Source organism: Tachypleus tridentatus, chromosome 5 (assembly GCF_004210375.1).
Source record: "Tachypleus tridentatus isolate NWPU-2018 chromosome 5, ASM421037v1, whole genome shotgun sequence".
Taxonomy (NCBI): domain Eukaryota; kingdom Metazoa; phylum Arthropoda; class Merostomata; order Xiphosura; family Limulidae; genus Tachypleus; species Tachypleus tridentatus.
Window position 1 is genome coordinate 20,165,953 of NC_134829.1, and position 14,214 is coordinate 20,180,166.

General features: G+C 34.8%; 1 protein-coding gene across 6 annotated transcripts in view; it reads right to left on the bottom strand.

The window, feature by feature from the left end:
* The window catches only part of LOC143250658 (transient receptor potential cation channel subfamily A member 1 homolog), an 85,513-nt gene extending 72,896 nt beyond the window's left edge, over window positions 1-12,617 (bottom strand). The window contains exons 1-4 of one of the 6 annotated variants that reach the window (XM_076501528.1): window positions 11,961-12,198; window positions 10,478-10,637; window positions 9,174-9,397; window positions 704-875 (exon numbers count right to left, since the gene is read on the bottom strand). In XM_076501528.1, the coding sequence (XP_076357643.1) occupies window positions 704-875; window positions 9,174-9,383 (382 nt within the window). In that variant the 5' untranslated portion in view covers window positions 9,384-9,397; window positions 10,478-10,637; window positions 11,961-12,198. Of the gene's footprint in view, window positions 1-703; window positions 876-9,173; window positions 9,398-10,477; window positions 10,653-11,960; window positions 12,199-12,454; window positions 12,472-12,509 lie in introns of those variants that run through there. The other 5 variants (XM_076501526.1, XM_076501529.1, XM_076501530.1 and 2 more) reach the window with 5 other exon arrangements.
* Between the last annotated feature and the right edge of the window lie 1,597 nt (window positions 12,618-14,214).

Genomic DNA, 14,214 nt, shown 5'->3' on the forward strand with positions numbered 1-14,214 from the left:
ACATGTGCATTCTTCATTTGTAAATTTAGGATTAGTTCAAAACTGCACAATAGTTCTACTTAAAAATAAATACAATGCTACAATAAATATACAACATACAGAAGAACATGAACTATGTTTTTTGTTTTGTTTTTTTAACATGTGAAGAAAATAATTCAAATGTCACATTCAAAACTGGGAATTCCCTTACAGAGCGTAAAAGTAATTTTGTAGTTTGGATGAAAGCCAGGTTGCTCTTTTTGTTCTTTTTTCTAAAAACCTTGTGTTCTACCTCCACCATTGCTAGAACATGAAGCTACAGTGTGCTATGACTATTCCTCAATTTTCAATAAATGTTGCAACAATACGTTTTAAAGTATTTTAGTAATTTCTTACTTAATGTCCTCTACCATCATTCAAAATGGAGTAATTTTACAAAATTTTGAAAACTTACTTGTTTTGAAAGTTTTGAGGATATTTTAAAAAATCAAAAGAAAAACTAACACACATAAAATAAACATATTCTGGTATATTTATTTCTAGATATGGCAGCGTATGTGTACTAAACACTCTACGCCTGGCTCCCCCGCTAGTACAGCGGTAAGTCTACGGATTTACAACGCTACAATCAGGGGTTCAATTCCCCTCTGTGGGCTCAGCAGACAGCCCAATGTGGCTTTGCTATAAGAAAACATACAGTCTATGGTTATTAAATAAGTCTTACCTGCTCCTTTCTCAACTAGTAATTTCACAACATCAATGTTATTATATCGAGCAGCATAATGAAGCGGAGTCAATAAATCTTCATCACTTTCACAGATTTTACTAAGCACCAAATCTTCAGGAATATTTCCAAGAAGAATCTGCATAAGTTTGTCATCACCATTTCTAGCCACCTATTTAAACAATGTATGGGAAAATAACTAAATATTCGCATGTGAAGTTTTTAACATGATAAACACTAAACTGTTTTCAGATATACTTTAAACTTATTATTACTGGCTATTTTGAAGCCTATTATTTAACGTGTTTATTTATTTGACCTTTGAAATATTCATGTTATAGACACTTGTTACAAACCTATACTCCATGTATCAGAATATATTTGGGGCACTGACTCCAAATCTTCCAAAAAGAGATGTAACTGGTAAAGGTGGAGAAAAGTGACAATGGTGTCATCACAATGAGTAAGTGAACAGATATGCTTGCCAAATAAATAACATTATATAACCAAAGAAAGGCAGTGTGGATTCACTGAAGTAAAATACTGCCTTATCAATCTGTTTTCTCTTTTAAAAAATGTAACTTGTTAAATGAATAACAGAAAGGGTGAGTACCCAGTGTACATATATTTTCAAAGATTCTGATACCGTGTTACACAAACAATTTGATAAGAAAAATCAAACTAACAGCAGTTGTAGAAAGACTAATTGTTAACTGGGGTGTAAAAAGTTGTATTAGAGAAAGAAGACAACTGTTTTAATGAAGTCCAGTCAAACTAGATCCTTGTTACAAGTGGAGTGCTTCAGGGGTCAGTGCTTGGGCCTTTCTTTTTTTGAGCTATATTAACATTATTAATTTTAGCATAATTAGGAAATTAGTATAATAAAAGATAAGGAATACTCAACTGTTTAAATTATACATTTTTTTGTACTTATGCATTTGTAAAGATATACTTAATTAAATAATAAATATAAAAATATAATTTGAACAGTTAATTATTTCTTATCTCTCACAGCAACTAGTAAATTAGTAAAATTTGCTAATGAGACATCCTTGAAGAACCTCAGAATTCTTTGTTATCCATATTATGTTATTCTGTTTTAAATATATCCTCAGTGCTTGTTAATATATAAAACATCATATAAATATTCTTGAAGACCAGTCCTCGAAGAGTGTTTTGGTTAATTTGTTTAGGTGTTTTATGGCACAAAGTAGCTAGGCTATCTGTGCCAAACATCTGGTTAAAATTAAAGTAAATTTAGTAAAACTCATAAAAGAAAATTAGGGTTAAACAAAGTTTAAAAAAACAACAAAAATAGCATAAAACCAATGTTTACATTTAGTCCACAATGTTAAAAGAATAACTACAGTAATTCAAGTTGTAAAGGGCTTTCTGTAGCATAACTGTAATTATCATAACTTGCCAGGAAGACTAACAGGTGAGTACAAAGGCAACCATCAATCACCTGAAGTTGACCTTTCCAGTCCTGGTTCCAAATTATTTGATGTTACAGCCATTTGCAAAAAGTAAAGTTATAAAAGTTTTTAAAGAAGTGTAGCAAAATTTTAATAATAACTTGCCAGGATGACTGACAGGTAGTTCAAACAGCAGCATTAGTCACCTGAAGTTGGCCTTTCCAGTCCTGTGACCAATGCGTAGTCTAGTTAGAACAACTTCCTCTTTCTGATCCTTACAGAAACAAGATGGCCAAAGTCCAATATAGGGTTTTATTTGGAAAAGCTTGTTTTCACGTTGCTCACTCCAAGTCAACTGCCAGCTGGCAAGAAGCCGAGTCTTGAATCCAGGACCATAGTCCATGCATGAAACAGGCACAGCAGTGATAGTGCCAGAGCAGATAGATTTAGCTGCAGTGTCAGCAAGCTCGTTCCCATGAATATCAATGTAGCCCAGTATCCAGAAAAACTGGATAGAAGTAGATGTTAAAGAGAAATGGGCCAGTCAATTTTGAATATTGGTGAGAATCAATTCCAACATGAATCAACGTGAATCAATTCCAGGGCCAGGAGAGAACTAAGCGAGTCAGAATAAATAGTGCAGTTTGAAATCTGCTTAGCTTCTGTATGATAAAGGGCAAGAGAAATGGCATACAGTTCAGCAATGAACACAGAAGCTGTAGAGGGGATTCTGCATGCAACCACTGAACCACAACAAACCATGGCAGAGCCCACACAGTCACCTGATTTGAACCATCTGTATAAATAGGAATGGAAGGAGAGTTCAAAAGATGTTCAGCAAATAGCAGACAGTATTTCCAATCAGGAGTGTCTGTTTTTCTCAGATGGCTTAAAGATAGGTCACAACTGGGAACTGTAAGAAGCTATGGTGGGATGGGCTGACCAGTGAATACAGCAATGTTGTCCAAAAACAGACCAATTCATCCAACTGCACTTGGATATGAAGGCAAAAAGGAGCAATGGCAGACCATTTGTTCTGAAAAAGAATGGCCTACTGCAGAAGGAAAACACACCCCCAGGTGGGATGCTTTGGTAAGGAATGAAGTTTCAAAGCATATACTAAAGACAGATGCAAACAACAGAGGTGCAAATAAGGTTCATGAGACTATGTATAAACTCTGAACTGGGGAAGTGCGGGAAGCCCCAGTACAGAGTCAAAGTCCTTGATGATGAATGGGGTCCAGCATCTTTAAGGTTGAGGGTCTGGCAGAGCCATAGACCAGTGTTCCATAGTCAAGTTTCAATTGAATAAGAGCACGTTATATCTTTAGCATAGAACATCAATCCGCTCCCCAAGTGCTGGAAGAGAAGACACGGAGGATGTTCAATGCTCTTGCACATTTGACCCATAGCTGCTTAATTTGTGGTATAAAGGTAAGCTTCTGGTCAAAGACAAGCCCCAAGAACTTTGTCTCAAGGACCACAAGCAGTACAACTTCACCAATACAGAGTTCAGGATTAGGGTGAATATAATCCATTGGTGGCAGAAGTGCATACAAACAGTTTTAGAGAGAGAGAAGTTAAAGCCATTTGCTGTGGTCTCCACTTCAGTAAATGATTGAGGGCAGTCTGTAGCTGCTGCTCAATATGCCTCATGTTTGACAACTGACATGAGATGTGAAAGTCTTTAACATAGAGCCCATTTGCAACAGTGAGAGGAAGTCGTTCAGTGATGGCATTAACTTTTATACTGAGATGTGTGACACTCAAAACACAGCCCCGAGGGACTCCAAATTCCTGTACAAAAGAAAGGAGAGTGTTGAACCCACAAAAACTTGGAATCTTCTGTCTATTAAAAAAGTTTTAATAAAAATGAGCAAATGGCCACGTAACCCAAAAATATGGAGGTCTCGCAAAATGCCATACCTCCATGTCATATCATGAGCCTTCTCAATGTCAAAGAATATTGATACAAGATGTTGTCATTTGAGAAAGGCTTCTCTGATTAACGTTTCAAGTTGAATCAGGTGGTCCATTGTGGAGCGCTGTCTTCGGAACCCTCACTGGGTGGGCAGGAGGAGGTTGTTTGATTTGAGGATCCAAACAAGACAAGCATTAACCATCCTCTCTAAGGTCTTACAGAGACAGCTCATCAAAGCAACTGGATGGAAGTTTGAAGGAATCTTGGGATTCTTCCCAGGCGTAGAGAAAGGTAGGACAATAGCCTGGTGCCAGACATCAGTAAAAACATTCTCCTGCCAGACCTGGTTAAAAAAACATTCAGAAGAATAGCAAGAAAAGCAGGTGATAGATGGTGCAGCATGCCATAGTGTACATAATTAGTTCCAACCAATGTACTGCCAAGATTGATGAAGGGCCAATTTCAGTTCCACCAATGTAAAGGAACAATTATAGTCATAGAGACAATCAACTCAAAAGGAAAGAGGTGATCACTCTGCTCGAGTCTTGGTGGCTAAGAAGGTAGAAAAAGAAGCAGAAATGCAAGATACCCAGGAAAAGCTTTCACCTAGAGTATCGGCAATGCTCTGGGTATCAGCTACTTCCTGGCCATCAGAGAGCAGGATTGAGAGGGGAACAGAATGATATTGCCCGCTGACCTTTCAAATCTTGTCACATATGACTTTGAAACTGGTGGTAGAAGAAATGCTGGTTGTGAACTTAATCCAAGATTCCTCCTGGCTTTGACATCTTACCCACAGAGCATGTGCACGGGCCTGCTGTAAAGTGATGCAGTGTGAGAGTGTGGGATATCTACAGAAAGTATCCCAGGCCCATTTTTGAGCCTTCCATGCCATATGGCAGGTAGGATTCCACCATGGACAAGGATATTGTGGAAAACGTGTCGAGGTTTTAGGAATATATTGAGCAGCTGCTTGTATAATACAGTCAGTTACTTCTGCCACATAGTTGTATATTGATGGTTTACAGACAATGGCAGGATCAAATTCTGTGAGAGCAGTAAAAGAGGGGCAGTTTACCTGATCCAGCTTCCACCGGGGCACACGGGTCGGGTGGCTTCGACCATGGCCAGCCTCTCTCAAAATTATACGAAAATGATCACTGCCTCATTGATTATTGTCAACCCTCCAAGAAAAATGGGAGGATAATGAAGGGGAGCAAATTGAGAAATCAATAGCAGTAAAGGATTGACTAGGTACATGAAAATAAGTAGAAGAACCAGTATTGAAAAGAAAAGGTTGTGATCAGAGAGCATACACTCTATGGAGCAATCCCTCCTATCAATATCAGCACTTCCTCAGAGGGGGTGATGTCCATTAAAGTCCCCTAGGATTAAAAACTAAAAGGGAAACTGTTCAATGAGTGCATAAAGGTCTGTTTGATTATAGGTCTCTCCATGCGACAGGTAGAGAGAATAAACAGTGAAGATATGACCCAAGGAAACACGGATGGCTACGGCCTCCAAGGTGAGTGGCAAAGACAGGGTGAGCACATGCTGATCAACCAACAGTGCCACCCCTCCATGTACTCATTCATCACACAGCTTGTCATTTCTGTATAGAGAAAACTGCTGAAAGGTGACTGTATCGGTAGGTTTCAGAAATGTTTCCTGTAAGGGAAGACATGCAGGATGGTAGGAAGCAATCAGTGTTTTGATGTCATCCAGATTAGAACGTAAACCTCGACAGTTCTATTGTATCAAGGTGGCATGTGGGAGAATTGGGTGGAGAACCCTTTTGTTTATGACCACATTTTTTTCCTTACTGTCCTTATTCAAGGGAGGTCTATTGACCTCTATGGATCCTGCCCTGGGTCGATTGGGCAGGTCTTTGCTGTTGGAAGGGGATTCCAGTGACTGAGGACGTGAACGAATGATTGTTAAGCATCTTGGGATGGGAGAAGAAGATGTATAAGAGGAAATGCCTGTACCAGGAACCAAAGGATGTGGATTTTGGGGTTTGTTGGAATGAATGTAAGGGACAGAGATGGGTGTTAAAGTTGATTCATCAATTTTTTTAACCATGGTGATCAAAAGACTTTTCATTTGTTTTAAGAATGTTTCTTCTGGAGGCACAGAAAGATCTGTCTGCACTTCCACCATAGTAGTGGAATGAAGTGCAGCAGCATAGTCCAAGATGAAGTGGTGGACAGCAACTTTCAAGCCTCAGGATAAGTAATATTATGAATTGTTTTCAAATGCTGCTCCTCTTTTTCTTTCAACCATTTAGGGCAAGAACAAAAGTAGGATGGGTGAGAACCATTGCAATTGATGCAATGAGGGTCTGTTTCACACTTATAAACCTCATGGTCCTTGCTACCACAACGAGCACACGTCAGGGAACCATGACATGATGTCTTTGAGTGACCAAACTTCTGACACTGGAAACATCAGAGAGGATTTGGAATGTACGGCCATACCCTGCAATTAAGATAACCTGCCTTGATGGTCGCAGGTGGACATGGTGATGTAAATGTCAGAATGAGGATATTGGTTGGCATCACAATTCTGTCTTTATGAGTGGAGATACACTTCACTGCAGAAACTCCTTGAGTGGAGAAATCAGTGAGAATCTCTGACTCAGAGAGGTTCTTCAAATCCCTCTCAACAATAACTCATCATGATTAATTCAAAGTAGCATGAGGCATAACTTCAATAGGTATATCCACAATTGCCTTTGTATGCAAGAGGAGTTCACTGTGTTGAGATGTGAATGTTTCCACAAATATGTCACCAGATTTAAGCTTCTTTACTGACTTTCGAGAGCCAGCAAGTCTCTCCAGTCCCTTCTGAATAAAAAAGGGAGTCATTTGCCCTAAAGGTTTGTCTGAAAGAGAATGTAGGATAAGAAAATGAGGTACAACAGGTGGTAGAGGTGTTGCAGATTGCTACTCAGAAACTTCAAGACATGGTAATTTACTTATAGATTGTTTTTTCACTATTTTATTTAAGTTTTTATTTGGAGGATCTGTAACAAAAAAAGGGAAATTTCGATGCCCACTGACCCCACCCACCATGGAGCTCTAAGAGGGGATGCACTACAATGTCAAACAAGGACACTGCAGCAACACCAGGATTTTGTGAGCACTATACCCAAACATCAGCATCAGATACAATGTCCACAGCACCTTTTTAAAACATCCAACACTGGTACTTGGTCAACCCTAGCCCAAGTGTATCAGCCGACTGACCCAAGGAGGACCACCCAAGGCTGCTCGTCTAGAGAAATTCAAGGCCAAATTGGTGTGTTAGGGTTGGACCCCTCAACCATCAGAATCCTCTCCTCCCCTTCACGGGTGGCTACTCACGGCAAACACGTGGGTAGATGTTTAGATCTCAGAGGAGGTAAACTGAAAGAACAAAACCTTCCCTGGGAAGTCCCCTCATCACATACAGGAGTCCACACCAAGGAAAAGAGTGTTTTGCAAGTTAAGATTTTAATACACATCTATGAGAGTAAGATAACCCTAGTCCTAGTACTTTCTGTGCTAGCTCTTATTTTCTTTTGTCTTTATAGTTGTTATCAATATAAAAACAGTCCAAAACCTAAACAAATTCTAGCTTCAAGGCTATGAATCAACCCTTAAAATGTGATGGGGAAATTAATCTTAAGCAGTTGCTTTTTGTATTACTTGAAAAGTCTAAAACAAACCTAATAATAATGCATAATAAAATTTAAATTATTTCCTTTATTAGCTAAGGCATGCTGTTAATCCCTTTAATGTTTATTTAACCTGTTTAAAATATGCAGAAAATCCTGCAGAAATCCAAATTTTAGAAATATCTTATATATTATGTAACAATCTATGCATATTACTAGGTTACTAAAATAACTTCATCTAGTTCAGTGATGAAAAATAATTAGTAATCCCAGAAAGTGTTTATTAACACCTGAGGACAAATTATACAAGACAATTCCCAAACTCTGGACAACAGACATTCACAAGACGAGCAGGAAATTCTTAGCCACTAACGGGTCAAAACATACTTGGTAATGCCTGCAAAAGTGATTGTAACGAAGTATATTAACCTCTCTCTTCTCTTTGAATTTGTAGTTAAGTATTTACATACAGAAGTTCAGCATATGTTAATGTCATATGTCTACAATTATTAATATAACACTATGTCACGAGCTAATAAACAACAAGCACCTTGTACAATACATGTGATTGTTAAGTTACATCATCACAAACTGTAGTTTAGGCTTACCTTAAATGATTAAACAAGAAGCAAGTATGAAACTTGTAAGTTATTATTTAATACAAGTTGTTTGTGTGTGTAATAAGTTTGTATTGATATAATAATATATGCAGTGATTATATGTCAACAGATATCTGCACCTCAGTGGATGAATAACAATGACATAGAAACGTCTATTATACTGACAATCGTACATTTAGATTATGTAAGAAATGTCACAAAATCTGTGAAATGTTTTCACAACACTACACACTATAACAACAAATGTGCTTTAGTTTGATTTATAGGACAAATTTGATTGTTCTATAATGCACCAATATTCCTTCTATTTATATCAAATGTGCCTTAAGCAATAAAATTTTTCCATGGTAAGTACACCTGCATATTTATAATGATCTTATTAATTAAACCAAATTACACTTATTTGCACTATATGTATTTTCTAGCAAATAATCCCATTTTCAATTAAATCAAATGTGCTGTACTTTCGATTACTACATAGATATTTTTTTTTTTTTAGTTTTACAAAATAAAATATTTATTATGAGCTTTTCTCTTATTATTCTTGTACATAATTTGTTTCTAAACTTTGGCAAGTAACAACTTTCACAAAATAGTTTTCTTCAAAAACTAGTGAATCATTCTGATAACTTGTATTCATTCAATTTGAAATGTTTAATTATGATCAATAGTGATTTATGACTGGCTCTTGTTTAAATCTATTTACCTACACTTATGGCAAACCTGAAAGACTGTATGAAAAATTACTAAAAAATATTTGAACCTAAATATATATGTTACTTATTTCATAAGTTTTTAGAATTTGGTTTTTCATAAAACCTACTTTTAACAAACCTTTCTACAGACAACTATATACCTGATGTAATGTGAGATGTAGTTCTTGGGTTGTATCCAGTTTCCCTGCACCACTCTCTTTAGCCAAATGTCCTAGTTCTATCACCATGTGAAAAGCATCTGCACATGAAACCTTTCTATCATTCTTCTTTGTTTGGTTGTCTGTGTCTTCATCATTGAACATTACCTTAATTAGATCTTCACTCATAGATTCATTCTCTTCATCCTCCATGGAGATAGTTCTATCTGAAAGGAAATTTTTTTAATAAATAAGTTGAAGTGAAATTCTGATTGTGAATGAGCAAATTAAAATATTTTTTTTAAATCTACTTGATTTAATGTTGTTTCAACATACGTTTCATAGATGATCCTTCAAGATATGTGACATGCAATTGCCATACAGTTTAAAAACCATTGCATGTTAGGAATTGAGAGATTGGATACATTGACTTATTAAATCATGTCCTTGCATCTTCAATCACATCAATACAGAAAACTGCATATAAAAGTGTAATATCCTTAAATCATTTTAATATTCAGAAATGCATTACAAGATACAAAGTTAAAAACATTAAGTGTTAAGGAAATAAAGTGCAAGAAAAACAAAGAATAAATACAAAATATCTGCAGAACCACATAAGTCATACAAATAAATTTTTCAAAAACTGACAATGTTTACACTGCATGTCAATATTTACAATTTAGAACTAGAATTTAAGTGTTATTATCTTATTTAGTAAAGCCCTCTACACTAAATGATGGAACTACAAGAGTGAATAATTTGTTAGATACAAAGTGATATAACTCCCTATCACCATCAATACTCTCAACAAAACTGTATCCTTAACTATTGATAAAACATTTAGGTTAAGACACTGCACTGTTTTTCTATTATATTCTCTAATATAAAATTCTATAAAGGCTTATATAAAAGAAAGATATTATAATAATAAATAAGGTTTAAAAGCTAAATCAAGATTCTGGATAGCCACAAACTGACATACAATGGTACACAACACACACATATATAAATCAGGATCTGAAATTATATTAAAGAAGTGAAGAAATGAGAAAAATTAATAAATACTTGATAAAGATTTGGAAAAATAATAAATCATGGGGAAAACTTTTAAGAATTGTAGAATCACAAAAGGAACTGACTCTCACCATCAAGAAATGAGCCAAAATGGGACTGGGTTGTTCCTCCATATATGTTCATGTATATAAATTTTGTGTGTGTGTGTGTGTGTGTGTGTGTGTGTGTGTGTGTACACATACATATAGTGAACAATATCATGTATCAACACTATTAATTCCCTTACATACCTCAAGAAAATCCCCTATAACTCATCTTATTCCAGGAAAAAGGCAATTTGAAAAATGTTAATCTGTCCTCATATGACAGCTTTACCAGTCTTGATGAAATACTAATACCCTTGCTTTGAACCATTACCAACAACTAAATGCTCCTGTCACAGCAAGGAGCCTAGGATAAACAATACTACAAACTGTATGAAACTACGTATAGTAAGTTTTACTTGAACTTTATTTCTGTCACCACATATTATTGTTAAATTATAAGCACTTTATTATACTAAAAATATACATACATAGTTATCACATGGGAATACAAAGTATCAAAGATGTACTTTTTGTAAATAAAAGTGTGAATTTCTATTTAGGTTTCCATCTTACATCATTTTGAAAATTTCACTAATTTTATCTCAAGTTGAGCACATGAAGGGAAAGCACATTTATAATAAATCAATTTCAGTGTTATGATATGCAAATACTCTTCCAAAGCTTTTATTAATTCACATTTTCTATAAGTTTTCAAAGTCCATTTATAATTCCACAACTTAAACTGTCTATGGATAGTTTATTTTTCTTTATCAATTTTAAATAATTAATCTTTCTATTCTCCATCTTTACTTTAAAAAAAAGAGAGAGAAACAAAGATCAGATTTTCAATGTTTATCATTTAGTAGGTAGAGTCATTTTTATTAACTGAAATTATATAGCTGTTCTTTATACAATTTACAGGAATTAGTATTTTTAAATTAAATTATAAATACATGTTTTCTAAGATGCAACTTAAAGCATTAAATTATTGCATTTTTTTAAATAATTAATTCAATACAGTAACACAGTTTTAACGCCTACAAATTTAGATCAGCTGATGTGTAAAAACTAAAATAGGCATTACCAAAGTGTTATTTTGAATTTAAGATACTGTACATTTTATATTGTTGTACCACCAGTAATACTATTGCTATTATTACTTCTAGTTTATGTTACATCATCATCATCGTTAAACATTGGAGTTATATTTATGGAGATGCTAATTTTTAATTATCATCGGTAATAAACATTCGACTTCCATTTACAGAAATACTAATTTTCAGTTTTAGGAATTTGTTAAAATAGGTCTTCTCAAAAAGTAAAACTAAAGTGCGCGGTAGAATTTAGAAACAAAATGCCGCAAGCATTGAATTTGAAGGTGACAGACAGCCTTTTACTTTTAGTTCCAGGGAGTATCCAAAGGAAACTCCCTCAGAAACTAATATATAATAAAGCAACATAGTGCATTTTTCAGTTCCGAGTGATGCGGCTGGCAGGTCAACCAACCAAAACGTAACAATAATTTATTAAAATTGTATATACATTATTACTAATACAAATAAGCGCGATACCAGATGCGAGAGCCTCATGCTTTACTGTACGAGTTTAGATTTACGTCTCGTACTGGAAAGTTGAATTAGTTATAACCAGTAACTAAAAATGTAATATGTGAAAATATTATACTCACATAAAGTTTTATTCGTTTTTACAGGAGACATATAAATACAGGACAAAAACCTTTTCAACTGACGCTAATTGTCAAACTTTACATTAGTTTATACTGCTTTTTTTTTCTTAGTTAAAATTCGAACGAAAATATCTCGTTCCTACCACCAATCTGATGTCACACGGAAACACGCAATCCAAGGTTTGGTCACGTACACACAACAGAGATAATAAATAATATCCTCTAATGATTAAATCATGGTCATCTCGAGTTTCAAGGCAATTTTACTTAACTGAAGTTTATTTTATTAATAGAAAACAATATAGTGATATTTGAAAGAAACATAATTTAATAATAAGAGGTAAATTAAGGTTTACTGAAGTTTATAACAAATTGTCAAAACAGTCAACACGGAAAATGTGTAGTTATTATAAACATAAAATTATAAAAACAATATCGTAGTTAAATGTATTATATTTTTATATCTAATATACGTAAAATAAAGAAAATAAAACCTGCCAACGGAAAATACGAGAGCTTCAAATAAATAAAAATAATAACACCTTTTACCAGAGTATACACCCTTGTGCAAATTAATTGAAAGAAATGGTCATTTTACAATATTTTCAGCATGGCGGCCGGTGTAGGTTCGCTGGACCCGCTGATTTCCTTTAATAGTCATTTTTTCACACAGACGGCGTCATTAGCTGTGTTTTGCAGTACAGTCGATCTATTTTTGGGATATATGACGAAATTTTGAGGAATATTACGTCATTCGAAATTGCTTTAGAAGGGCAAGGAGACCAGTCAAAAAACAACTTCTTACCAACTCAATGAACAAAAAACGGTATCAATGGGGTCTGAAATACAAGAACTGGACGCAAGAACAATGGAGGAAGGTGTTATTCAGTGACGAGACTCATTTCTTCGTACAGGGTCAAAGAAGTCTGCATGTTTGCAGATCTCCATGTAAGAAACTTCGAGAATATCACATCAATCAGTTCGTAAAACATCCCTTGAAGAAGATGTTTGAGGCTTTTTCAGCTACTATGGCGTTGCAGGCTAACATATCGTAGAAGAGGACCACAGTACATTGAAGTTTTGCAGAGAAGAGTCGTTCCAGAATTGAAAAAGAGATTTCCAGATGGATCTGGCATTTTTCAGCAAGATCTGGCTCTGTGCCACACATCGAAACTTGTGAAGAATTTTATGACTACAACGCAAATAAAGGTGCTAGACTGGCCTGGAAACTCTCCGGACTTAAATACCATTGAAAATCTTTGGGCGATTTGTAAAGAAAAACTTCGGGGAAAAGACTACGAAAGATAAGCTAATTAAGGTGTGGTACCGCGATCCAAAAATTAGTAATGTTTGCAGTCACCTCGTGGACTCGATGCCAAAGCGGAATAATGATCTTCTGAAAAATAAAGGCAATGATATCATGTATTAATTTGTGAGTAATTTTTGGATTCTCAGAAATAAAATGCAACATATTGAAAAAAATCGTAATTTTCCATCTTGTTTCAATTAATTTGCACAAGGGTGTAGTAACTCGCAACTTAAAACAAAATAACAGGTAACTTAGGTTTAATAACTATATACAGCTTTGCGTCTAACGACAAAGCAAAGAAACAACAGAATAAAAAAATAAAACTCAAGAATAATACTTAAGAAGAATTTTTTTTTATGTTGTATCGTAGTATTTAAATTTACATATGTATTTGAATAATATTTACAAAATGTGCAATAATGAAATAATCAGGAAAGAAATTAATTGATTCTTATAGCCTCTAGTTAGACAAATAATGTTCATTCATAGCATGATTGACGTAACACATTTTGTCTGGAACGAGATTTGGCAATTTTTCAAACGACCAGTTCCAACTTAAGGGTAGAAAGCTAATATTTATATGTCTTATTTGTTTGCAGCAAAGGTGGCTAACTCTTGATGACGAGAAACCCACTTAAAATAAAAATGTATCTCATTAAAAGTGTTAATACCCATACCAACCATTCTGAGATACAAAAGTAGCTACTTTCTCTTATGCAACAAAAAACACGGATTCTTATCTAATAAATTTATACTGACCTATTTTAGCTCGAATTTTGGACTTTTATTGGTTATTATATACTTTCCACAACGAATCATCATTAAGAAAAAAATCAAACCCACCTAATGATTCTTAATTCACTGACCGTGAGTTACCATATAATTCTAAAATAAAACCAGATGAGAGACACGTGTGATAATCCTAAAGTCCTATTTAAACTTCCA